At 44.7% G+C, this 27,897-nt stretch overlaps 1 protein-coding gene across 2 annotated transcripts in view; it reads left to right on the forward strand.

Moving 5' to 3' along the window:
* Positions 1-27,897, forward strand: part of kif25 (kinesin family member 25) — a 315,794-nt gene extending 287,897 nt beyond the window's left edge. Inside the window, exons 8-9 of one of the 2 annotated variants that reach the window (XM_063056605.1) lie at positions 1,689-1,829; positions 27,644-27,897. In XM_063056605.1, the coding sequence (XP_062912675.1) occupies positions 1,689-1,829; positions 27,644-27,789 (287 nt within the window). In that variant the 3' untranslated portion in view covers positions 27,790-27,897. Of the gene's footprint in view, positions 1-1,688; positions 1,830-20,317; positions 21,138-27,643 lie in introns of those variants that run through there. The other variant, XM_063056604.1, reaches the window with a different exon arrangement.

A 27,897-nucleotide genomic window follows, 5' to 3' on the forward strand; every position in this document is an offset into this window, starting at 1 on the left:
AGAATCAATGGAAATCCACACTGATTTTATTGTGTTTCTTTGTATCACTGAATACAAGAAATATTTATGTCACTGAGTTGGTTCAATGATCCCTTGTACAAGAAACAGAAAAATTGCTTTGTCTGTGATTATACGAGTGTGGGATATTTCCATTTCATATTAGGAGATTTCCTTCAAAATTAATGAAACGTTTAGTCATTTTAGAAGCTGCACCAAACAGGGAAATGATAGATGTCCAGCCCTTAAGTGCAATTATGAAGGAAGTGTGGCAGCACCTCTACTTCCTTAGAAATTGCGAAGTCTAAAACTTTGACAAACTTCTACAGATGTGCGGTGGAGAGTATATTGACTGGCTGCATCATGGCCTGGTGTGGAAACACCAATACCCTTCAAAAGAACATCCTACAAAATGTAGTGGATATGGCCCAGTCCATCATGGGTAAAGCCCTCTCCACCATTGAACAGATCTACACATATGCTGTTGCAGGAAAGGACACTCCTCCACCAAGCCATGCTCTCTTCTCACTGCTGCCATCAGGAAGCAGATACAGGAGCATCATAGAAAATAGAACAGTACAGCACAGTACAGGCCCTTCGGCCCACAATGTTGTGACGACCCTTAAACCCTGCCTCCCATATAACCCTCCACCTTAAATTCCTCCATATACCTGTCTAGTAGTCTCTTAAACTTCACTAATGTATCTGCGTCCACCACTGACTCAGGCAGTGCATTCCATGCACCAACCACTCTGAGTAAAAAACCTTCCTCTAATATCCCCCTTGAACTTCCCATCCCTTGAAATTCCCACCCCTTACCTTAAAGCCATGTCCTCTTGTATTGAGCAGTGGTGCCCTGGGGAAGAGGTGCTGGCTGTCCACTCTATCTATTCCTCTTAATATCTTGTATACCTCTATCATGTCTCCTCTCATTCTCCTTCTCTCATGACCCACACCACCAGGTTCAGGAACAGTTATTAGCCCTCATCCATCAGCCTCTTGAACCAGAGGAGATAACTTCACTTGCTCTATCACTGAACTGTTCCACCACATACTAAGCCCACCACAAACGATGGACTCACTTTCAAGGATTCTTCATCTCATGTTGTCAATATCTATCTATCTATCTGTTTGTTTGTTTGTTTATTTATTTATTTATTATTGTTATTAATATTTTATTTTGTATTTGCACAGTGTGATGTCTTTTGCACATTGGTTGTTTGTTTTGTTGGGTGTGATCTTTCATTGATTCTATTGTGTTTCTTGAATGTACTGTGTGTGCATGCAAGATAAATCTCAGGGTTGTATATGGTGACATATTTGTACTTTGACAATAAAAAATTACCTTGAACTTTGAAATATCTCAAATACATGGAAGAGAGACCTCAATGATCCTCTCAGCAGTCCTTGCAATCCTTTGTAATTAGATTCAGATGCCTTGCAATTCCCGGTAACGCAGCTGGTCAGGACACATCAGTGGTGTTCCTGTGAAAATTGGTTAAAATGGGTGGGGAGTGGGTTTGCTCACCTCAGTCTCCTCAGGAAGTGGAGACACCATTGTGACTTCTTGACTAAAGAGGGGCGGCTGGTTTCTGTGATGTGAAGAGCTGTGTCCACTATTAATTTATTCATAATGAGGCAAATTAATAGTGTAAAGCTCATTTTAACTAATGCTGTTCCTCGTCCTTCAGGGGGTGATGCAAAATTGTTGGTGATGGTATGTGTCTCACCCGGACAAAGATATATTACAGAATCTTTGCAGTCTTTAGGATTTGGTTACCGAGCTCGGCAAATACAGAAGGGTCATGCAAGGAAGATTCCAGCACGCCAAGGTAAATGCATATTCTTTAGTTTTGTATTGGTATGAAATACAGTCCTGGAGAACTTTCCTTAGCAACAAACAAATTGCTGGAGGAACTCAGCAGATCATCAATAAAGAGATGATTGATATTTCATCTTGAGACCCTGCATCAGGAGTCACTCTTAAGAGGCTTCAAGATTTCCTTTCTTGGTTTTCTTTACAAAGCAATTATTCAGCTCAGTGGTTCACTCAGTGGCCACTTTATTGGGTACATCTGTACACCTACTTGTTAATGCAGAGCCATTAGACAGATCCCTGCAGAACACCTCTAATTACAGACATCCAGCTAGAATAAATCCATTCAGCCACTACCCTTTATCTTCTATGGGCAAGCCAGTTCTGAATCCAAATGGCCAATTCACCATTGTTCCCATGCTTCTTAATCTTCTGGGTGAGCCTCCCATGATAGACCCTTTCAAACGCTTACTAAAATCCATGTTTACAATAACCACAGCTCAACCTTCATCAATCACCTTAGTCTCCTTGTCAGAAAACTCCATCAAGTTAGTAAGACACAACTTGCTCTACATAAAGCCATGCATGTTCCTGCAATTTAGGCCATGGTTTTCCAAATGCCCATAAACCCTTTCACTATAATTTCTCTCTAGTAACTTCCTGACCACTGATGGGAGACTCACTGTTCTATTATTTCCAAAATTATCTCTGGTTCCCTTCTTGAATAATAGACCAACATTAGCTACTCACCTGTCCTCTGGAACCTCACCTGTGGCTAGAGAGGATGCAAAGATATTGGTTGAGGCCTCAGCAGTCTCTTCACTTGCCTCTCTCAATAACCGAAGATATATCCCATTAGGCCCTGAGTACTTATCTACCTTAACATTCTTTAAGAGACCCAACACTATCCCCTCCTTTACTTTGAAATGCCCTACCATATTAATACTCTTGGCACTGATCTCCCTATCCTCTATGTCCTTCTTGGTAAGCACTGAAGTAAAGCATTCATTAAGGACCTCACGCACATCCTCTGCATCTCAGCACATGTTCTCCCCTTTATCCTTGAGTGGTCCTACCTTCTCCCTAGTTATCCTCTTGCTCTTGATGTAGGTATAGAATGCCTTGGGGTTCTCTTTAATCCTACTTGCCAAGGACTTTTCATGGCCTCTCCTGGCTTTCCTAATTCCTTTCTTGTGTTCTTTTCTGGCTTCTTTATAATCCTCAAGGACTCTGTTTGATTCTACCTTTTAAGATTTATATACTTCTTCTTCTTCTTGACTAAATTCATCACCTCTCTTGACATCCAATGTTCTCTTACCTTGCCATCCATGTCCTTCCTTCTGACTGGAACATACCTCTTCTTTACTCTTGTGCAGTTGGTCTTTAAACACCTTCCACATGTCAGATATGGATTTGCTCCAAAACAACTGCCCTCAATTAACTCTCTCTAGTTCCTGCCTAACACTCTTGTAATTTTCCCTGATCCAGTTTAAAGGTCCGTCACATTGTCCATATTTATCCTTATCTATAGCTCCCTTAAAACTTCAGGAGCTGGGTCACAGTTCTCTAACTACTCAGCCACTGAAAGGTCAGTCACCTGGCTGTGCTCATTACCCAATACTAGATCCAGTACAGGCCTTCCCCTTGTTAGACTATCTACATATTGATTTAAGAAACCCTCCTGGGTTCACCTAACAAATTCTGCCCCATCTAAACGTCTTGCATTGAGAAGGTCCCAGTTTATATTACGAAAGTTGAAATCACCCATGACAACAACTGGATTGCTTTTACTTTATCTGCCTGCATATCTGTTCCTACTGTGGGGTCTGTAGTACAATTCCATCTGAGTGATTGCACCCTTCCTATTTTTGGGTTCTATAGACTCAATTTAATATACATAAAATAATTTATCTTCATAAGTGTATGTTAACTCTGATAAGTCAAATTTGCATTTTCTGACTGTGGTGTTACAAAAGGCTGAATAATGAATTCTAGCATTTTGCTACCTACGCTAACTAAATACCCCACCCCCATTTTTTCTCTTTTGTTTCTTGAATACTGGTGAAGTCTTCCAGTCTGCTGAAACTGTTGAATCATTGAGGGAATTTTGGAAGAACACTACTAATACTGTATGTCCACTACCTCTACAGTCACCTCATAGAATCCTGGCATGCTGGCTGTCAGTTTCATGAGTGTTACCAACATTTAGTCCACTAAATTTCTCCAGTACGTTGCCTTCATGATGATTTGGGATTTCCTTCCATTCCTGCAATGTTTATTGCATCTTCTACAGTGAAGAAGACGGACACCAAATGTCTGCTTAATGGCCTGGACATTTTTTTATTCCCCGTTATAATTTCCTATGGTTCTTTAGACATGTGGCCACTGAGCTGTGATTCAGATTCAGATTCATTTATTTATGACATGTGCATTGACACATACAGTGAAATGCTTTGTTTGCATCAACAACCAGCACAACCCAAGGATGTTCCAGGGACAACCTGCAAGTGTCTTCACACATTCCAGAACCAACAATTGCATGCTTACAATGCTCGGCAGGACAACACAGAAGTCAATAAAACAGAATTCAACAAGCAACATGATAACAACAGCAAAGCAAGCTTCTTTTCTCCATCCAACCCACCTCGCATAAGGACAATTCTCCAGTCCCAGGACGGGCCTCCAGTCTGTAGGCTTCAGCCATCGGATGTTGACTCCCGCACTTCTGATTGACCTTTGAGCTTCAGTCTTCAGTATCAACGCCCAGACTAGCAGATGATGGGACCCCAAACTTGAATACTGGGCTTGCCGACTCACCTACCCTGAGATCCACTGACCTGGGACAGCCCAACATTCGGACTTCCTTCATCCCATGTCCACATTGCTAGCCTTTAAACGCTTGGCTACCTTCTGTAAGGAGCAGGCAGCCTGAATTGCTGTACCTGGAACAGTGATGGCCAGACAGCCCCTCAACTTATTCACCTCCAGCTTTTCCCAGGCAGCTGCAATAGATATCAGTTTTTTACCTACTTCTGTAAAAGGGATGTGGTAAGGCTTAAGGGGAATGCGGACACAGAGGCAACATGATTGTTGAGGAGGAAGGCCTTATTCATGGTACAGGCAGGAATAAATTGAACTCCATACAAGAATTCAAACCTCACAGAGTAATAGGGCACTACAACACAGAAACAGGCTCTTCTCTGGACTAGTAATCGAACCCATGACCTTCTAATTTTCTCTGCGCAAAATAATACCAGCGCTGCACTATTCAGGCATTTTTAACCCTGTTCTCCTACATCTAGTCACATAATCATAAAATACTACAGGAGAGAAACGGGCCCTTCACTCTATCTAGTTTGTGCTGAACTGATATTCTGCCTAGTCCTATCAACCCACACTTGGCCATAGCCCTTCATAACCCTCCAATCCATGTACTTACCTAAATTTCTTCTAAATGTTGAATTATGGATGGTAAAAGTTTTTATAATTGTATAAAGTGGAAAAGGGTGGCTAAAGTGAACATAGGCTCCTTGGAGAACAAGAAGGGGGAATTGATATTGGGTAATGAGGAAATGGCAGAGGCTTTGAATGACTATTTTATGTCGGTCTTCAAGGTGGAGGACATGTCTAACATGCCAAAGAGAGATGTTATGGATGCAATGGAGGGGGGTGAGGACCTCGATAAAATAGCTATCACTAAAGAGGCAGTGCTGAGCAAACTTTTGGGCCTGAAGATAGATAAGTCCCCTGGTCCTGATGGAATGCATCCCAGTGTATTGAAGGAAATGGCAGAAGTTATAGTAGAGGCTTTGGTAATAATTTACTAAAATTCTCTGGACTCTGGACAGGTCCTGGCAGATTGGAAGATGGTGAATGTCACACCACTGTTCAGAAACAGATGCAGGCAAAAGGCAGGTAACTATAGAACAGTTATTTTAACATCTGCGGTTGGGAAAATGCTTGAAGCTATCATTAAGGAAGAAATAGCGAGGTATCTGGAAAGAAATGGATCCACCAGGCAGACACAGCATGGAGTCAGCAAAGGCAGGTCCTGTTTGACAAACTTACTGGAGTTCTTTGAGGATATAACAAGCACAGTGGGTAGAGGGAACAGATGGACGTCATTTACTTGGATTTCCGGAAGGCGTTCAATAAGGTGCTACATAAAAAACTTATCCATAAGATAAGGATGCAAAGGGTTAGGGGTAATGTGTTAGCATGGGTAGAGGATTGGTTAACTAATAGAAAGCAAAGAGTTGGGATACATGGGTGGAACTCTGGCAATCAGTGATGAGCGGTGTGCCACAGGGGTCAGTGCTGGACCCGCAACTGTTCACTGTTCACGATATACATTAACGATCTGGAAGAGGGGACCTAGTGTACTGTATCTAAGTTTGCTGATAACATAAAATTGAGTGGAAAAGCAAATTGTACAAAAGATACGGAGAGTTTGCATGGAGATATAGATAGATTAAGTGAGTAGGCAAGGGTCTGGCAGATGGAGTACAATGTTGGTAAATGTGAGGTCATCCACTTACAAAGGAAAAGTTAAAGAGTGGGTTATTATTTAAATGGCAAAATATTGCAGCATGCTGCTAGGTAGAGGGACTTGGAAGTGCTTGTCATGAATCACAAAAGGTTGGTTTGCAGGTGCAGTAGGCTGTCAAGAAGGCAAATGGAATGTTGACCTTCATTGCTAGAGGGATTGAATTTAAGAGCAGGGGCGTTATGCTGCAACTGTACAGGGTACTGGTGGGGCCACACTTGGAGTACTGCATGCAGTTCTGGTCTCCTTACTTGAGGGAGGATATACTGGCTTTGGAGGTGGTGCAGAGGAGGTTCAGGTTGATTCCAGAAATGAGAGGGTTAGACTATGAGGAGTGATTGAGTTGCCTGGGAAAGTCACTGGAATTCAGAAGAATGAGAGGAGATCTTATAGAAACATATAAAATTATGAAAGGGATAGATAAAATAAATGCAGGAAAGTTGTTTCCACTGATAGGTGAGACTAGAACTAGGGGACATAGCCTCAAGATTTGGGAGAGTAGGTTTAAGATGGTGATGAAGAGGAACTGCTTTTCCCAAAGAGTGGTGAATCTGTGTAATTCTCTGCCCAATGAAGCAGTGGAGGCTACCTCAGTAAAGTCAAGGTTGGATACATTTTTGTATAGTATGGAAATTAAGGGTTATGGGGAAAAGGCAAGTAGGTGGAGATGAGTGCATGGCCAGATCAGACATGATCTTATTGAATGGCAAAGAAGGCTCGATGGGCCAGATGGCCTACTCCTGCTCTTATTTCTTATGTTCTTATAAGATAATCAAGACTTGCACCAGCTGCTCATACGACCATCCACCACCTGCTCCCATGGTGTCACGTGACTCTGCTTTGGTCATGGGGCTACACAGGTGCTAAACCTTGCCCAAGGGTGATCTGTAGGCTAGGAGGGGGAAGGAGCGCCTTACATCTCCTTTGGTAGAGATACTGCCCATAAGGAGGCAATGGCAAACCATTTCCGTAGAAAAACTTGCCAAGAACAATCATAGTCATGGATAGAGAAAAGAATAAAAACAACAGTGTGAAGGGGGTCTTTCCCACAGGCAATGATCAGATTAAAGACAACTGGAAGACCATAATCGCCCATGTCATACGACACAGCACGTAATAATGATGATGATGATGATGATCCCTGTGATCTCTCGGGCTTCCTCCCAAATCCCAAAAGCACGCAGGGTAATAGGTTATTTGGCCTCTGTGTAGGCAAGTATTAGAATCTGGGGGCAATTGATGGAAATGGAGGGAAGAAAAGTTAATGGAAGGATGGAATTGCTCTGGGAGATATCATAGTTTTGGTGATTTAAATATCTTCCTATGCCTTGAGGGCAATTTGAAAATTGAAGTACTGAAAATGGTGAAATATTCAATGGATGTGTTGGTTTATGGTGATTGACCATTCTGATAAATGATCAAAGAGCTGGAATTTGTGTGTGTCTCTCTCCATGGAAGCTATCTGACATATTTCCAGGGTTTTCTTATAGAAGTGAGGTAAACTTCATAAACATCTTGGTGTTAGCCATTGACCAATGGAGGTGGACATCACATAGATAGCCTCCAAATGGCTCTAGGCTAAATAAATAAATGGTAGTAAAGAGGTACTAAAGGTACTACAAGTGAAGGATTGATAAGCAGAGGTCAGTATTATCATAATGTATTTTTCATTGGCAAAGATATAGGACTAAAAATTCTGCTGTATGAAACAATGAATTAAAAAAACACCGAGCACACCATGCTGGCGAATTGTTACCTCACTACAAATACAAAATGGTGAAGGAACTCAGCAGGCCAGGCAGCATCTGTGGAAAAGAGTAAACAGTTGAAGTTTCAGGCCAAGATCCTTCATCAGAACCCTCATGCTGTTTTGGAATAGGCAAAAACAAAGCTATCAACACTGCTGGTGCTATTTTAATGTGCTAAATACTGATGCTGTGCTGATTATTATAGATGGCTATTTTTATGACTGTGCAGCAAGAAACTCCCCAACCCCTCAGCTGTTCACACAGTTCTTCAGAACAGGAAAAGAGCAGACTAATTAGCATGAAGGACTAAACTGAGTAATTTATTGAGAAAGAAAACCAAATAAGGAAAGTTTGTCAGTTTCCAGAACAGATAGTCATCTGCAGCCACTGTGAGAAAGTAATTATTTCACTTGGCTGCATTTTCTGAGGCAGTCCACCATTACTCAGCTGAACTAAGTTCAAGTTTGTTTTTGTCATTGGCATTCATCTCTGGGTATAACTGCTTTAAAAATTAACTTTTTGGAAGCAGCAATCACAGTATAGAGGGCATGACTTAAGGATTGAAGGGCACTCATTCAGAACAGAGATGTGAAACATTTGTTTTAGCCAGAGGGTGGTGAATCTATGGAATTTGTTGCCACGGGCGGCAGTGGAGGCCAAGTCATTTGGTGTATTTAAGGCAGAGATTGATAGGTATCTGAGTAGCTAGGGCATCAAAGGTTATGGTGAGAAGCAGGGGGAGTGGGACTAAATGGGAGAATGGATCAGCTCATGATAAAATGGCGGAGCAGACTCGATGGGCCGAATGGCCGACTTCTGCTCCTTTGTCTTATGGTCTATATTGGCATACATAAACTATGTTATGCTAACTTACACTTGTCATGTTACATGGACACATTAACAGAGCAACACTATTGAGTAGAGTAAAAGGGCAGACTCGGGTAAAACCGGTCTTTTCTCTGCAGCTCAGGTGCCAGAAGTGTAAGTGTTGGTGTCAGAGCCCTATGGAAGTTGGGAGAGAGCATATAAAAGGAGCAAATTCGGGCAAGGTGGGTCTTTTTGGGCTGTACAGGCGAGGTAAGTGTTGGCATCAGAGGCCTACCGAAGTTTAGAGTGCGAATATAAAAGAGCAGGCTCGGGTAAATCTGTTTTTCTCTCAGTGGCTCAGGCATGGGAAGTGTCAGTGTCAGAGCTCTATGGAAGTCTGGAAAGAGAGTATAAAAGTAGCAGATTCGGGCAAGGCCAGTCTTTTTCAGCTGCACAGGCATGTTAAATATCGGTGTCGCAGACCTAAACTCAGCTGCAAATAAAAGGAAGATAGACTCAGGCAGAGCAGCCGTTGTTGGGAGTATTCCAGAGATTTGGTGTGAACAATCAGAGGTACAATCAAGAAGAGGCAAGCCTTTGTTTTTAAGTATAGAGTAGTCAGGTTGGAATGCTACTGCTACTGCTGTCAGATGCGGGAATTCAGGATACCTGACGGTTTCCTTGAAGGCTACAACTTCAACGCCTGACCGACCGGGAATTGGAGCTGGAGTTGGATGTACTCAGGATCATTTGGCAGGCTGAGATATTATAGATGACTCTTTTGAAGAGGTGGTCACACCCTGAGTACAGTAGATGGATAACCACCAGAAGAGGTAAGGGGATATAAGAAGTCGGTGCAGGGTTCCCTCTGGCCATTCCCCTCAGCAACAAGTATGCCTCTTTCGATACTGATGGGGGTGGGGTGGGAATGACCCATCATATCACAGCAGCACCAGCTAGGCTGGTGGCACTGTGGCCAGTTCTGAGGCTTGAGAGGGAAGGGTAAAGTCAGGCAGTACGGTAGTTATAGGTGACTCGATATTTGAGGGGTTAGAAAGGAGATTTTGTGGCCACAATACAGACATCAGAATGGTGTATTGCCTCCCGGGTGCAAGGGTCCAGGATGTATTGGAGCAGCTGCAGGATATTCACAAGGGGGAGGAGCAACAGCCAGAGGTCTTGGTGCATATTGGCACCAATAACATAAGCAGAGGTGGGGAAGAGGTCCTAAGCAGTGGGAATATAGAGTTAGGAAAGAGGCTGAAGAGAAGGACCTCCAAGGTTTTAATTTCCGGAATACTCCCTTTGGCATGGGCTAGTGCAGGTAGGTATGGAGTGGTAGCATGGATGAATGAATGGCTGAGGGGATGATGCAGGGAACAGAGTTTCAAGTTCTTGTATCATTGGAAACTTTTCTGGGGTGGGATAGGTTGCACCTGAACTGGAGGAGAACCAATATCCTGGCTGGGAAGTTTGCTGATACCACTCGGGGCAGTTTAAACTAGTTTTGCAGGAAGCTGGGTACCGGAGCCCCAGATCAGGAACGGAATGATCGGACCAGAAGGTAGATATCAGGGAAAGCATTGAAAGGCCAAATCGAAATAACAGGTATGATGGGTTGGATAGTTTGAAGTGTGTGTATTTTAATGTTTAGAATATTATGGATAAGGGTAAAAGGCGTGGGGTGGAGTTGCACTACTAATCAGAGACAATATCACAGCTGCAGTCAGGGGAGACATAATGGAGGGGTCAGACACTGAGTCTATTTCGGCAGAACTCAGGAATAGGAAGGGTTCAATTGCACTGATAGGATTTTACTACAAACCCCTTAATAGACATTGGGACATTGAGGAACAGATATGTAATCAGATTAAGAAAATGTGTAAAAATGATAGGGATGTTGACATGGTGCATTTCAACTTCCTTAATATAAACCTTATTGCAAGAAATTTAGATGGGGCAGAATTTGTTCTGTGAATCCAGGAAGGTTTCTTACATCAATATGTGAATGGTCCAAAAAGAGGAGGGTCCGTGCTGGATTTAGTGTTAGGTAATGAGCCTGGCCAGGTCACTGACCTTTCAGTGGGTGAATAGTTAGGGAATAGTGACCACTATTCGGGATAGCTGTAGACAAGGATGGGTATGGCCCTTGTGGGAGAGTTTAAATTAGATTAGGGCAAATTACGAGGACATTAGGCAAGAGCTAAGAAGTGTTAATTGGGAACATCTTTTCTCTGGCAAGTGTGGAGGGTGTTTAAAAATCAATTGCATAGAGTACAAGAAAGGTATGTTCCTGTTAGAAGGAAGGACAGGACAGAAAGAAACGAGAATCTTGGATATCCAGAGAGGTGATGAATTTAGTCAAGAAAAAAGTCAGGATCAAATGAAGCACATGAGGAGTATAAAGAACACAGAACATAGAAATTTACAGCACATTCCAGGCCCTTCGGCCCACAATGTTGTGCCAACCATGTAACCTATTCTAGAGACTGCCTAGAATTTCCCTATTTTTCTAAGCTCCATGTACCAATCTAAGAGGCTCTTAAAAGACCTTATTGTATCGGCTTCCACTACCACCACTGGCAGTGCATTCCATGCACCCACCACTCTCTGTGAAAAACTACCCTCGACATCCCCTCAGTACCTATTTCCAAGCACCTCAAAACTATGCCCCCTCATGTTTGCCATTTCAGCCCTGGGAAAAAGCTTGTGGCTATCCACACAATCAATGTCTCTCATCATCTTATACACCTCTATCAGGTCACCTCTCATCCTGCATCGCTCCAAGGATAAAAGGCTAAGTTCACTCAACCTATTCTCCTGAGGTACACTGTCCAATCCAGGCAACATCCTTGTAAATCTCCTCTGCACTTTCTATATAGTATCCATATCCTTCCTGTAGTGAGATGACTGGAACTGAACTCAGTACTCCAAGTGGGGTCTAACCAAGGTCTTATGTAACCAAAGCATTACCTCATGGCTGTTGAACTCAGTCCCACAGTTGATGAATGCCAACACATTAAATGCCTTAACAACACTGTCAACCTGTGCAGTAGCTTTGAGTGTCCTATGGACATGGACCCCAAGATCGCTCAGGTTCTCCACACTGCCAAGTGTCTTACCATTTATATTATATTCTGTCTTTAAATTGGACCTACCAAAATGAACCACTTCACACTTATCTGGGTTGAAGTCCATCTGCCACTTTTCAGCCCAGTTCTGCATCCTATCTACGTCCTGCAGACCTCTGACAACCCTACAGACTATCCACAACACTTCCAGCCTTTGTGTCATCAGCAAACTTACTAACCCAACCTTCTACTTCTTAACCAACACACATCAAAATTGCTGGTGAACGCAGCAGGCCAAGCAGCATCTATAGGAAGAGGCGCAGTCGAAGTTTCAGGCCGAGACCCTTCGTCAGGACTAACTGAAGGAAGAGTGAGTAAGGGATTTGAAAGCTGGAGGGGGAGGGGGAGATCCAAAATGATAGGAGAAGACAGGAGGGGGAGGGATGGAGCCGAGAGCTGGACAGGTGATAGGCAGAAGGGGATACGAGAGGATCATGGGACAGGAGGTCCGGGAAGAAAGACGGGGGGGGGGGGTGACCCAGAGGATGGGCAAGAGGTATATTCAGAGGGACAGAGGGAGAAAAAGGAGAGTGAGAGAAAGAATGTGTGCATAAAAAAGAGTAACAGATGGGGTACGAGGGGGAGGTGGGGCCTAGCGGAAGTTAGAGAAGTCAATGTTCATGCCATCAGGTTGGAGGCTACCCATACGGAATATAAGGTGTTGTTCCTCCAACCTGAGTGTGGCTTCATCTTTACAGTAGAGGAGGCCGTGGATAGACATGTCAGAATGGGAATGGGATGTGGAATTAAAATGTGTGGCCACTGGGAGATCCTGCTTTCTCTGGCGGACAGAGCGTAGATGTTCAGCAAAGCGGTCTCCCAGTCTGCGTCGGGTCTCACCAATATATAAAAGGCCACATCGGGAGCACCGGACGCAGTATATCACCCCAGTCGACTCACAGGTGAAGTGATGCCTCACCTGGAAGGACTGTTTGGGGCCCTGAATGGTGGTAAGGGAGGAAGTGTAAGGGCATGTGTAGCACTTGTTCCGCTTACACGGATAAGTGCCAGGAGGGAGATCAGTGGGGAGGGATGGGGGGGACGAATGGACAAGGGAGTTGTGTAGGGAGCGATTCCTGCGGAATGCAGAGAGAGGGGGGGAGGGAAAGATATGCTTAGTGGTGGGATCCCGTTGGAGGTGGCGGAAGTTACGGAGAATAATATGTTGGACCCGGAGGCTGGTGGGGTGGTAGGTGAGGACCAGGGGAACCCTATTCCTAGTGGGGTGGTGGGAGGATGGAGTGAGAGCAGATATACGTGAAATGGGGGAGATGCGTTTAAGAGCAGAGTTGATAGTGGAGGAAGGGAAGCCCCTTTCTTTAAAAAATGAAGACATCTCCCTCGTCCTAGAATGAAAAGCCTCATCCTGAGAGCAGATGCGGCGGAGACGGAGGAATTGCAAGAAGGGGATGGCGTTTTTGCAAGAGACAGGGTGAGAAGAGGAATAGTCCAGATAGCTGTGAGAGTCCGTAGGCTTATAGTAGACATCAGTGGATAAGCTGTCTCCAGAGATAGAGACAGAAAGATCTAGAAAGGGGAGGGAGGTGTCGGAAATGGACCAGGTAAACTTGAGGGCAGGGTGAAAGTTGGAGGCAAAGTTAATAAAGTCAACGAGTTCTGCATGCGTGCAGGAAGCAGCGCCAATGCAGTCGTCGATGTAGCGAAGGAAAAGTGGGGGACAGATACCAGAATAGGCACGGAACATAGATTGTTCCACAAACCCAACAAAAAGGCAGGCATAGCTAGGACCCATACGGGTGCCCATAGCTACACCTTTAGTTTGGAGGAAATGGGAGGAGCAAAAGGAGAAATTATTAAGAGTAAGGACTAATTCTGCTAGACGGAGCAGAGTGGTGGTAGAGGGGAACTGATTAGGTCTGGAATCCAAAAAGAAGCGTAGAGCTTTGAGACCTTCCTGATGGGGGATGGAAGTATATAGGGACTGGACATCCATGGTGAAAATAAAGCGGTGGGGGCCAGGGAACTTAAAATCATCGAAAAGTTTAAGAGCGTGAGAAGTGTCACGAACATAGGTCGGAAGGGATTGAACAAGGGGTGATAAAACAGTGTCGAGGTATGCAGAAACGAGTTCGGTGGGGCAGGAGCAAGCTGAGACAATAGGTCGGCCAGGACAGGCAGGTTTGTGGATCTTGGGTAGGAGGTAGAAACGGGAAGTGCGGGGTGTGGGAACTATAAGGTTGGTAGCAGTGGATGGGAGATCCCCTGAGCGGATAAAGTCGTTGATAGTGTGGGAGACAATGGCCTGGTGCTCCTTAGTGGGGTCACGATCGAGGGGTAAATAAGAGGAGGTATCCGCGAGTTGTCGCTGTGCCTCGGCAAGGTAGAGGTCAGTAGGCCAGACTACAACAGCACCCCCTTTATCAGCGGGTTTAATAATAATGTTGGGATTAGTGCGGAGGGAGTGGAGAGCAGAGCGTTCCGAAGGAGTGAGGTTGGAATGGGGACGAGGTGCAGTGAAGTCGAGACGGTTGATGTCCCGTCGGCAGTTGGCAATAAAGAGATCCAGAGCAGGCAGAAGACCAGAGCGGGGTGTCCATGAAGAAGAGGAGGGTTGAAGACGGGAGAAGGGGTCATCGGTGGGGGTGGAAGAGTCCTTGCCGAAGAAGTAGGCTCGGAGACGGAGACGGCGGAAGAAAAGTTCCGCATCGTGGCGAACACGGAACTCGCTGAGGTGTGGGCGAAGGGGGACAAACGTGAGGCCCTTACTGAGAACAGAGCGTTCTGCCTCCGACAGTTGAAGGTCGGAGGGGATGGTGAAGACCCGGCACGGATGAGAGCTGGGATCAGAGGAGGGAGGGGGGATGCTGGTGGTGTCAGTGGAGAGGGGAGGGTTGGGGTGAGAGGAAGATGGAGCTTCTGAGGGCCCAGGAGTTGACGGTGGGATCTGAGGAAGACGGGGCTGCGGAGTGGTGGTGGGGGAAGGGGAGACGGGAGTCACAACAGCAGCACATAAAGACCCGGCCTGGAGTTCAAGGCTGGAGTCGCAGTTGGTGGTTGCGTAATCACTTCGAATGTCTCCATGGTCGTTGCTGGAGTCCGGGTTTTGAATATGTCCTGAGGTGTTGGAGCCGCCGAGATCAATGGCAGGGGCCGCAGTTGAAAGTTCATGCCTGCTAGCGTCGGGGCCGGCAGGCTCTGGAGTCCGTAGATGTAAGACCTTGCGATCTTTGCCTAACATGACAAAGTCAAAAAAACGGCGATTGCAGGCGTGGATCCGACGGAGGATGAAATAGCGGGTAGGACCATTACAGACGGCGAAGAAACTGTCCCGAAGGTGTGGAAGCGTCTGGGATAGGGACACCAAGCACCTCCTCATGGCGGAGAGCGTCGCCTTCAGAGCTTGACGGGAGAAGCGGCGAGAGGCAGAGTCAATGAAATGTGAGTACCTGGGATCCTCAGAAGGTCCAAATTGAGAGGCTTGGAAACGAATCCTAAAACCAACTGGAGTAAGCTGGCGACGGAGGCACGTTCCAAGAAAGGATACATGGCTGTGATAGCGAGTTTTGAGTCAAAGTCTGGTCGAAAAGTTGAAGAGCCGAAGAAATCACAGATGGGGAGCAGTGAGAGATGGTTTCACTGAACTCCCGTCGAAGAGAGGATCTAAACTTCTTCGGTGTAGGCATCACCGGAAGAGGCTTCGCAGTAGTGAATTTAAACGCAAACAACAGGAATTCTGCAGATGCTGGAAATTCAAGCAACACACATCAAAATTGCTGGTGAACGCAGCAGGCCAAGCAGCATCTATAGGAAGAGGCGCAGTCGACGTTTCAGGCCGAGACCCTTCGTCAGGACTAACTGAAGGAAGAGTGAGTAAGGGATTTGAAAGCTGGAGGGGGAGGGGGAGATCCAAAATGATAGGAGAAGACAGGAGGGGGAGGGATGGAGCCGAGAGCTGGACAGGTGATAGGCAGAAGGGGATACGAGAGGATCATGGGACGGGAGGTCCGGGAAGAAAGACGGGGGGGGGGTGACCCAGAGGATGGGCAAGAGGTATATTCAGAGGGACAGAGGGAGAAAAAGGAGAGTGAGAGAAAGAATGTGTGCATAAAAAAGAGTAACAGATGGGGTACGAGGGGGAGGTGGGGCCTAGCGGAAGTTAGAGAAGTCAATGTTCATGCCATCAGGTTGGAGGCTACCCATACGGAATATAAGGTGTTGTTCCTCCAACCTGAGTGTGGCTTCATCTTTACAGTAGAGGAGGCCGTGGATAGACATGTCAGAATGGGAATGGGATGTGGAATTAAAATGTGTGGCCACTGGGAGATCCTGCTTTCTCTGGCGGACAGAGCGTAGATGTTCAGCAAAGCGGTCTCCCAGTCTGCGTCGGGTCTCACCAATATATAAAAGGCCACATCGGGAGCACCGGACGCAGTAAATCACCCCAGTCGACTCACAGGTGAAGTGATGCCTCACCTGGAAGGACTGTTTGGGGCCCTGAATGGTGGTAAGGGAGGAAGTGTAAGGGCATGTGTAGCACTTGTTCCGCTTACACGGATAAGTGCCAGGAGGGAGATCAGTGGGGAGGGATGGGGGGGACGAATGGACAAGGGAGTTGTGTAGGGAGCGATCCCTGCGGAATGCAGAGAGGGGGGGGGAGGGAAAGATATGCTTAGTGGTGGGATCCCGTTGGAGGTGGCGGAAGTTACGGAGAATAATATGTTGGACCCGGAGGCTGGTGGGGTGGTAGGTGAGGACCAGGGGAACCCTATTCCTAGTGGGGTGGTGGGAGGATGGAGTGAGAGCAGATATACGTGAAATGGGGGAGATGCGTTTAAGAGCAGAGTTGATAGTCTACTTCATCCAGGTCATTTATAAAAATCACAAAGAGGAGAGGTCTCAGAACAGATCCCAGAAAACAACAGACCACTGGTCACTGACCTCCATGCAGAATATGAACCATCTACAACCATATTTTGCCTTCTGTGGGCAAGCCAATTCTGGATCCACAAAGCAACGTCTCCTTGCATCCCATGCCTCCTTACTTTCTGAATGAGCCTTGCATGGGGAATCTTATCAAATGCCCGTTACTGAAATCCATATACACTACATCCACTGCTCTACCTTCATCAATGTTTTGTTACTTCCTCAAAGAAGTCAGTCAGGCTTATAAGGCACAACCTGCCCTTGACAGAGCCATGCTGACTATCCCAAATCAGATTATGTCTCTCCAAATGCTCATAAATCCTGCCTCTCAAGATCTTCTCCAACAACTCAATGCTTCAACTTATTGGCTCTTTTCCAACAAGCCAAAAAAGAACTAAAGAAGGGAATAAGGAAAGCCTGGGAAAGTCCTTGGTAAGTAGGATCAAGGTGAATCTCAAGGCATTCTGTACATACATTAGGAGCAAGAGGATAACTAGGGAGAGGGTGGGACAACTCATGGATAATGGGGGAACATTTGCTTGGATGCGGAGAATGTGAGTAAGGTACTTAATAAGTATTTTGCTTCAGTATTTACCAAGGAAAAGCATATGAAGGACCGGGAGATCAGTGCTGAGTGTATAAATACATCAGGGCATTTAGATATCAAGGAGGAGGAAGTGTTGAGCCTCCTGATGAGGATTAAGGTGGATAAGTCCCCAGGGGCTGAGGGATTTATCCCAGGTTATTAAAGGAGGCAAGAGAGAATTTTGCTGTTCCCTTGACCAGTATATTCATGTTCTCTCTAGCCACAGGTGATGTCCCAGGGGAGTGATGAATGGCTAATGTTGTACCTCAATTTAAGAAGGGAACAAGGGAAAATCCTGGGAACTACGGACCAATGGTTCTCACATCAGTTGTAGGAAAATTGCTGGAGAAAATTATTAGGGATAGGATATATGAGCATTTGGAAACCCTTGGCCTAATTAGGGAGAGCCAGAGTGGCTTTGTGCATGGCAGCTCATGCCTTACCAACTTGATTGAGATTTTTAACAAGGTAAAAAAGAGGGTAGGGCAGTGATGTTGACTACGTGGATTTTAGTAAGGCACTTGACAGAGTCCCTTATGGGAGGCTAATCCAGAAGATTAAGATGCATGGTGTCTGCAGCGAGTTGGCTGCTTGGATTCAGAAATGGCTTGTGCATAGAAGACAGAAGGTAGTGGTTGAAGGGACTAATTTGTGCTGGAGTTTTGTAATTCATGTTGTTCAACGGGGATCTGTGCTGGGACCTCTGCTGTTCGTGATGTGCAATGTGTAAATGACCTGTGTAAAATCGTAGATCGGTTGGTTAGTAAGTTTACAGATGATACCAAGATTGGTGGAGTTGTGCGTGGTGTAGAAGACTGGCAATGAGATTTACAGGAATTTGTTGTTTCCGACTTGGCAATGCTGCCTGCTGCACTTTCAACAGTGTCCATAGGTCAGCTGCAGGGTCATCAGCTTGGATTCCCGCAATACAATGCGATATAGATTAGTTGCAAAGAAAGACTCTTGAAGCTTAACACAGATATATGCGATGTGAAGCACCGTAGTAAGTCAAATGCAAGCAGACAACACACTGTTAAGGGAAATATCTTTAACAGTGCTGTTCAGCAGAAAGATCCTTGGATCCAAGTTCATTGCTCCTTGAAAGTGACTACACAGGTCGATAAGGTGGTTAACCTTATGGAATATTCGCTTTTATTAGTCGAGGCATTGAGTTCAAAAGTCAGGAGGTTATGTTGCAAATTTATAAAACTCTGGTTAGGCCACATCTGGAGTATTGCATACAGTTCTGGTTGGCCCACTGTAGAAAGGGTGTCAAAGCTTTGGAGAGGATGCAGAAGAGATTTGCCAGGATTCTTCCTGATTTAGAGGCATGTACTATCATGAGAGGCTGGATAAATTTGGGTTGTTTTCTCTGGAGTGCCAGAAGATGAAGTGAGATCCAAGACAGGTTAACAAGATTATAAGAGGCATAGATAGAGGGGACTGTGGGTATCTGTTTCTCAAGGTTGAAATATCTAATACTAGTGGGCATGCATTGAAGGTGAGAAGAGTTAGGTTCAAGGGGATGTGAGGGCTAAGATTTCACTCAGAGAGTTGTGGATGCCTGGTGTGGTGGTAGAGGCAAATACACTGGAGAGTTTTAAGAGACATATGTATAGGCACATGAATGTAAGGGTGATGTAGGATATCGACATAGTGTAAGTAGGAGAGTTTAGTGTTTGCCTATTTTTAATTTCCTTTCTAGCTGCTTTGACACAACATTGTAGGCCTAATGGCCTGTTCCTGTACTGTACTGTTTTAAGTTCTGTGTACTGCAAGGTTGAGAAAGTGAAAAAGAAATATGGTTTGAGGTAGCCTTAGGGTTTCTCAGGTCAGTTCAAGAACCTGATGGCAAAAGCAAGAAGCTATGTTGAACATTGAGATGTTAGTTTTCAGGGTCTGTACCTCCAGCCTGGTGGCAGCATCAAACAAAGTTCATGACCCTGCAGAGATTTGTGGACACAGCTCAACATATCATGGAAACCAGTGTCCACTCCATCAACTCTGTCTATATTCACTGCCTCTGTAAAGCAAATACCCTACCCAACCTGGAATTCTCTCTACTACCCTCTTCCATAAAGCAGAACATACAGAAGTTTGAAAACACATACCACCAAGCTCCAGGACAGCGTTGATCACTCTGTTATAAGGTTATTCAATGATTTTCTAGTACGATAAGATGGACTCTTGGCCTCACGATCTACCTTGTTATGATCTTGCATCTTATCGCGACCTGCAGTGCACTTTCTCTGTGGCTGTATTACTTTCTTCCACACACTGTTATTGCTTAACCTTGTATTACCACAATGTACTGGGTAATGATTTGATCTGCATGAACAGTTTGCAGGGTAAGCTTCTTGCTATACCTCAGAACATGTGACAGTAATAAACCAATTCAATTCCAATTCCATTGTAAGTATGAAGGAGAATCCAGGAGTATGAAGGAAAAGCCATTTCTGTTAGAAGTTGCTGAAGAGTTTTTTGTTCATTGATTGAAAATGATAATTATTGAATTTTAGCTGTTGTAGATCCATAATATAGACCAGAGCGAATTACACTCTGTGGCCAGTTTATTAGGTACACCTATACACTTCATTGCTATATATATATGTAATCAGATAATCATATTTCCACAACTCAGTACATAAAGGCATGCAGACAGAGTCAACAGGCTCAGTTCAAACCAAACACCGGAATTGGAAAGAAATGTGATCTAAGTGATTTTGACTGTGGAATGATTGTTAGGAATAGATGAAGTGGTTTAAGCATCTCAGAAACTCCTTTTCTCCTGGCAATTTACAGAGAATGGTGCGAGAAACAAAAAGCATCATCCAGTGAGCTCCAGCTCTGTGGGCAAAAATGCCTAGTTAATGAGAGAGGTTAGAGGAGAACGGCAAGACTAGCTCAAGCTGACAAGAAGGCAACACTAACTCAAAGACCCACGTGAGACAACAGTGGTGTGCAGAGGAGCATTTCTGAATGCAGATCATGTCAAACCTTGAAGTGGATGGGCAACAGCAGGAGAAGAGCACAGCAGGTTCCACTTCTGTAGTCACTTTAGTCTGGACACTCCTATACCTGATTAAGTGCCCACTGAGTATGTAACTGCTAATTACTACCTTAATAAAACTGCTTTCGTAGATTTTTTTCAGTATTTGTGTTGCTTTTTTAAACATTTAATGATTCTTCTCTTACAATTACAAATTTATACTTTGTAGAGAATACTAGTGGAATATCTTCCCAAAATAACCCCCAAGGAGCTCGTTGAAGTGTTTTCAGCTGACTCATGTATTAAATAAAGAAAAGTAAATACTATGGACCCAGAAATCTAAAACTATGAAGGAAGATTTAGGCAAGATTCCATGAAATGTAATACATGCAGTCTTCATGTTAATAATGATCTTAAAATAAAAAAAAACCTCCAGCTACAGCAAAAAAATAAGGTTAAATGCTACCAAATAGTGGAGCAACAAAAAATCTGTTGGAAGAACTCAGCAGGCCGAGCAGCATCTCGATTAGGATCGACTTGGACCTAGGGGTCCAAAATCCCCTTGGTGATAGGAGGCAGGGTGATGGTAAAAGGATGTCTTTTTCTGATTAGAAGCTTGTGACTGTAGGGATTGATGCTGGGTTTCTTGTTTGGAATTATATAAATAACTTGGATGTGGATGATTAGACAACCTTGACAGTTGGAATCATTGCGAATAACATGGAAGGTTAAAGCAACAGCAGGAAACGGGACAGAGCTTTGTCAGATGGAATTTAGACCTGACAAGTGTGTGCTGATGCATTTTGGGAGGTAAAATAGGAGAAGGACACAAAGCAAACAATAGGGCACCAAGGAATTTTAATAAACTAAGGGCCCAAGGTCATTGTTCACTGAGAGTGGCAATGCTGACAGACAATGTGGTGAAGAAGACATTAAACATGCTTGCATTCATTGGTAGGGGGAAAGAATGTAAGAGTTGGGCATTGTGTTGCAACTTTACAAAGCATAGGTTAGCACGCACTTGGAGCATTATGTGCAGTTTCTGGTCACCACACCTCAGAAAGGACGTGGCAGCACTGGAGAAGATACAGAAGAGATTCACCAGGAAGCTGCCTGGATTGGAGGGCTTCAGTTCTGGACAGAGATTGGATAGACTGGGCTCATTTTCCCTGGAGCAAAGGCTGTTGGGTGACTGATGGAGGCATCAAGATGATAAGATGCAGAGAGAGAGCAGTTAGTTAAATTATTCCTTCCATGACAGGGGTATCAAAATAAGAGGACAAGAGTTTAAAGTGAGAGATAAGATCTTAAAGGAGATCTGATGGGAAGATAATTTACATAGGGTGGTTGATATCTGGGACTCACTGCCAGAGGAGCTGGTGGTGGAATCATGTTGGAGAGGCATTTAGACACACCCATAAATAGGCAAGCCAGAGAAGGATAGTGAGGGTAAGTGGGATTAGCGGCATAGCAAAATGGTCAGCATAGACTACATTGTGGGCTGAAGGAACCATATCTGTGCTGTAAACTCTGTTGCTCTTTTCTACCTTCCTAATTTGGAGTATTGTGCACAGTTCTGATCACCTACCTACAGAAAATATATCAATAAGCCTGAAATAGTGCAGAGAAAATTTAAAATGTTGTTGGCAGGATTGAGGACCTGAGTTGTAGGGAAAGGTTGAATAGGTAGCATAATAGTCTGGAACAGACTAGATGGGCTGAAGGGCCCGTTTCTGTGCTATTCTACGACTATAAATGGAGGGGCAATTTACAGAGGCCAAGTTAACCTTCCAGCCTGTTTTGGGACATGGGAGGAAGCCAGAGTAAACGGTGGAGAACCACTGTCTCAGGTAGGACATTTCAACTTCTCACCGGTAACCCCAGGGTAGGATTGAACTTGTACAGCTGGAGCTATGTGGCGGCAGCACTAATGTGCCCCTACACTGAATGGCAGAGTAGATTTAGGAAGTCCTGTGGCAGTGTGTCGCACAACAAGGGCATTGGATAAAAATGTAAGCCCTCCCGTGTGTCCCTTACAAGTGTCAAAAAAGTCAAAAAAGGAAGTAGGGATAGTCCGAGTAATTATAGACCAGTGAGCCTTACATCTGTGGTGGGAAAGCTGTTGGAAAAGATTCTTAGAGATAGGATCTCTGGGCATTTAGAGAATCATAGTCTGATCTGGGACAGTCAGCATGGCTTTGTGAAGGGCAGATCGTGTCTAACAGGCCTGATAGAGTTCTTTGTGGAGGTGACCAGGCATATAGATGAAGGTAGTGCAGTGGATGTAATCTATATGGATTTTAGTAAGGCATTTGACAAGGTTCCACACGGTAGGCTTATTCAGAAAGTCCGAAGGCATGGGATCCAGGGAAGTTTAGCCAGGTGGATTCAGAATTGGCTTGCCTGCGGAAGGCAGCGGGTCATGGTGGAGGGAGTACATTCAGATTGGAGGATTGTGACTAGTGGTGTCCCACAAGGATCTGTTCTGGGACCTCCACTTTTCGTGATTTTTATTAACGACCTGGATGTGGGGGTAGAAGGGTGGGTTGACACAAAGGTTGGTGGTGTTGTAGATAGTGTAGAAGATTGTCGAAGATTGCAGAGAGACATTGATAGGTTGCAGAAGTGGGCTGAGAAGTGGCAGATGGAGTTCAACCTGGAGAAGTGTGAGGTGGTACACTTTGGAAGGACAAACTCCAAGGCAGAGTACAAAGTAAATGGCAGGATACTTGGTAGTGTGGAGCAGCAGAGGGATCTGGGGGTATATGTCCACAGTTCCCTGAAAGTTGCCTCACAGGTAGATAGGGTAGTTAAGAAAGCTTATGGGGTGTTTGCTTTCATAAGTCGAGGGATAGAGTTTAAGAGTCACGATGTAATGATGCAGCTCTATAAAACTCTGGTTAGGCCATACTTGGAGTACTGTGTCCAGTTCTGGTTGCCTCACTATAGGAAGGATGTGGAAGCATTGGAAAGGGTACAGAGGAGATTTACCAGGATGCTGCCTGGTTTAGAGAGTATGGATTATGATCAGCGATTAAGAGAGCTAGGGCTTTACTCTTTGGAGAGAAGGAGGATGAGAGGAGACATGACAGAGGCGTACAAGATAATAAGAGGAATAGATAAGAGTGGTTAGCCGGCGCCTCTTCCCCAGGGCACCACTGCTCAATACAAGAGGACATGGCTTTAAGGTAAGGGGTGGGAAGTTCAAGGGGGATATTAGAGGAAGGTTTTTAACTCAGAGAGTGGTTGGTGCATGGAATGCACTGCCTGAGTCAGTGGTGGAGGCAGATACACTCGTGAAGTTTAAGAGACTACTGGACAGGTATATGGAGGAATTTAGGGTGGGGGTTATATGGGAGGCAGGGTTTGAGGGTCAGCACAACAGTGTGGGCTGAAGGGCCTGTACTGTGCTGTACTATTCTATGTTCTATGTTTATATATTTTTAACCAGAGCCTATCACTTTGTTTGATTCCATGGTCTTTTACTGCTAAACTGTTGTTTACAATTGCTCTTTTTAAATTCCTGTTTAACTTCAATAACAATCAAATAACATACTAGATTTTTTTTTAATCGATCGTCTTCCTTTCAGCACTAAAGGACTTTGTGATGCACACCATTTCTTAAGACATATTTACGAAAGGGAAAGGTGTATTTTTACTCAAAAACTGGTTTATAGAGGCTTACAAAATTCTGGGGGGCAAAGATAAACAGATAGATTTTTTTCTCTCCTGTACTGGGGAATCTAGAACCAGAGAGGCACAAGGTTAAGGTGAAAGCGGGTCTGAAGACAAAGTTTTTTCCCCTCGAGGATGATGAATAGCTAGTATGGAGCTTGTGGAGGCACATTCCATTGCAAGATTTGAAGAGTATTTGGGCTGGTATTTAGAAAGGGGATGAACACTTAAGCAATCAGTTATTTTGTGCTTTATATTTGTAATTAATTTAGATCACTCTTTAGAGATCTGATTTCACCTTGACACAAACGAACCATTTTCTGTTGATCTGTGTCAAAAATGCCTATTAAATCCACTGTGATTACATGTTCATTCTTTGGGGCACTCCTCTATTTTTGTGGATGTTTGCGAAGAAAAAGCACTTCAGGATGTATATTGTATACATTTCTCTGACATTAAATTGTACCTTTGAACCTTTTGAACCTTTGTTGTGAAATAATAAAACATGAAAACTTCCAAGGGGAGCGAATACTTTTTATAGCCACTGTACGTACTGCCCGTGACCATGTGGGATTCCTCGGAGTACGCCTATTCTCTCACACATTCCAGAGATGTATAGTTAGGGATAGTGAATTGTGGGCCTACTACGTTGGTGCTAGAAGCATGGTAACACTTGTGGGCTGCCTCCACCACAATCCTCAGGGGGTGTTTTCCGTTGAGGGATGGCTGTTAGTGTGGCGCTGTTACGGCTTGGGGCATTCCAGAAATTGGAGTTCAATTCCTGTGCCATCTGTAAGGAGTTTCTACGTTTTTCTTGTCAACATGTGGGTTCCTCAGGGTGCTCTGGTTTCCTCCCACAGTCCAAAGACACTGCTCAGTATGTTCTTTGTGGTCCTATTGGTATGTTCCCGTGCTGTATGGTTCTATGTTCCATGTGGTGCAAGGTTGGGATATGAAAAATAAATATGGTTTGAGGTAGTCTTAGGGTTTCTCCGGTCAGTTCAAGAACCTGACGGCAAAGCAAGAAGTTGTGTTGAACTTTGAAATGTTAGTTTTCATGGTCTGTCCCTCCAGTCTGGTGACAGCATCCAACAACGTTCACGACCCTGCAGAGATTTGTGGACATGGTTCAACACATTATGGAAATCAGCCTCCTCTCCATGGACTCTGTCTATACTTGCAGCTTCTGTAAAGCAAATTCTCCTCCCACCATGGAATTCTCTCTACTCCCCTCTTCCATGAGATACAAAAGTTTGAAAACACGTACCACCTATCATGGTCCCGTCCACGAAGTCCGGGTTCCGGTTCATGGTCCAGTCCGTGGACTCCAGACTCTGGGTTTTCCGGCTGTCCCTTGTTTCAGTTGGGCTTAATCATAGGCACCTGATGCTCGTCTTGGGGCTGGGAATATAAGTGACTCTGGGATCAAATGTGGGTGCTGGTTCGTCTCGTCAGTATTCCGTCCGCACATCTGTGGGGTAAGTCAGGCAGTTGGATCAGTCCCTTCCTGTCCTTTCCTCTGTTGGGTAAGCCAGGCCATCTTTGCTGTTACCCTGAGGCTGGACTGTTCCCTTCTCTTCCCTTTCCTTCTGAAGCCTTGCCTGTTTTGCCGTCAAGTTCTACCACCAGAGCAAGACTTGCTGTGTCTAGATAAGGAACTGTCTATCGTTGTTTGGAACTGTCTCTGTGTCCATGCCTTCGCTAGGTAGGTCCGTCCGTTTGCCGCTACCTTGTGTTGGGAACCGTCTCTGTGTCCACACTTTCGCTAGGTAGGTCCAGCCGTTTGCCGCTACCTTGTGTTGGGAACCATCTCGTTGTATTCAGCATTCTGTGTATGAGTCCAGGCTCTACGTCCTGTTCCCAAGGAAGGGTCCTGGCTCTGTGTTCTGTGTATGAGTCCTGGCCCTACATCCTGTTCCCAAAAAGGGGTCCCGGCTCTGTGTTCCATGTTCCTGTCTCTCAAGTCCAAGGTTCCATGTTCCCATGCTCTAGACCAGGGCTCCGAGCATCCAGTCCTCATCCAAAGCTCCAAGGTTTCTGTCTCCCAAGACCATGTCATGTCCTCGCCTAGTTCCGGGGTCCAAGCCTGAGTCAAGACTCAGGTTCTGGGTCCTTGTCCAGTCTCAGGCTCAGAGTCCAAGCCCAGGCTCCTAGTTCCCAATTCCTTGACCTGGTCCCGCTTTTCTAGCCAAAGTCCTAGCCCAAGTCTGTGTTCCTGTCTCAGTTCCTAGTCTGTGTTCTGTGCCATCCCTGAGCCTATTCTAGTCCAGTTCCTAGTACTTCAGTGTCTATGTCTTGCATTTGGGTCTTCTCCCATTGCCCCCCCCCCACAATAAGATGGACTCTTGACCTCACGATCTACCTTGTTACGATCTTGCACCTTATCACCACCTGCAATGCACTTCCTCTGTAGCTGTATTACTTCCTGCCACACACTGTTATTGCTTAACCTTGTATTACCACAATGTACTGGGTAATAATTTGATCTGCATGAAAAGTTTGCAGGATAAGCTTCTTACTATACCTTAGAATATGTGACAGTAATAAACCAATTCAATTCCAATTCCATTTTAAGTATGAAGGAGAATCCAGAGAATCAGCCGTTTCTGTTAGAAGTTGCTGAAGAGTTTTTTGTTCATTGATTGAAAATGATAATTATTGAATTTTAGCAGTTGTAGGTCCACAATACAGACCAGAGGCAATTACACTCCGTAGCCAGTTTATTAGGTACACCTATACATTTGTTATGTACCCCTAGGGTTCATATTTTCTCTGGACTGTCACTTTAAAATGTCGGGAGAATGAGACTGACTTTTTGACACTGTTTGAGCTGCTCCAGAAAGAGGGAGAGAGAGAGAGAGAGGCAGGTAGAGTTATTTGATGGATAATCGATGTTATGATTTCTCTGCAGCTTGTTTTGAATATACAAAGACACACAGGCACACACACTGTTAGAGTCAAGTTGGATTCGGTCAATGGAAGACATCAGTGAGTCGGTCGCTGGTTTAAACTTCCAGTAGCCCAAAAGGGATGAGTTGGGATCGATCCTGAGTATTGATGAATAACTCTCAAGTTTTCTGCAAATAGAACAAGTTTGTAGGCAGAGAAAATAGGAGAGATAGGTTTGAAACAGAAAGAACCTAGTGACAAAGAGATCACTGTTTGAACTCTCTCTCTAAGTAGCCAGTGAGGGTGAGTTTGTTTCCATTCGACTACAGAAGTGTGATTGTCACTTAGTAATCCACAAGAGTGGGTTCTCTGGTGAAGGAAACCTTTGTGAATACCACATATGTATTTACCCTTTGTCTGGGTGTGGTAGTTCACTGAAGAAAGGCACCCCTGTGGCAAATCAGTCTTGGAGTTATTTTGTATGTCATGAGACTGGATAAGTGGCTATCTCTTTGTGTGTTTGGGCTAACTTTGTGGAGTCTACCAGTGTGTCTAACCCTTGCCTGGTTTGGTAGATTATCACTTGAAGACGGCGCTCTTAAGTTGGTCAAGTTTGGCTAACTTGGAAGTTTCGGAGGACAACGGGAAGAATCGACAGCATCGGCTTATGTGGACAACAAACCTCTCTCTCTCCTCAATTCTACTTAACTCATTAACATGAACTGAACTGACTTCGTTTACCTACTATTGTAAGACTGTATCAATTACCTCTGAAGCTTGAAGAAGTTTGGGTTTATATTTCCACACCTGTATATGCATAAACTCTGCT

The sequence above is a fragment of the Mobula hypostoma genome, chromosome 8 (genome assembly GCF_963921235.1).
Source record: "Mobula hypostoma chromosome 8, sMobHyp1.1, whole genome shotgun sequence".
NCBI classification, from domain to species: Eukaryota; Metazoa; Chordata; class Chondrichthyes; order Myliobatiformes; family Myliobatidae; genus Mobula; species Mobula hypostoma.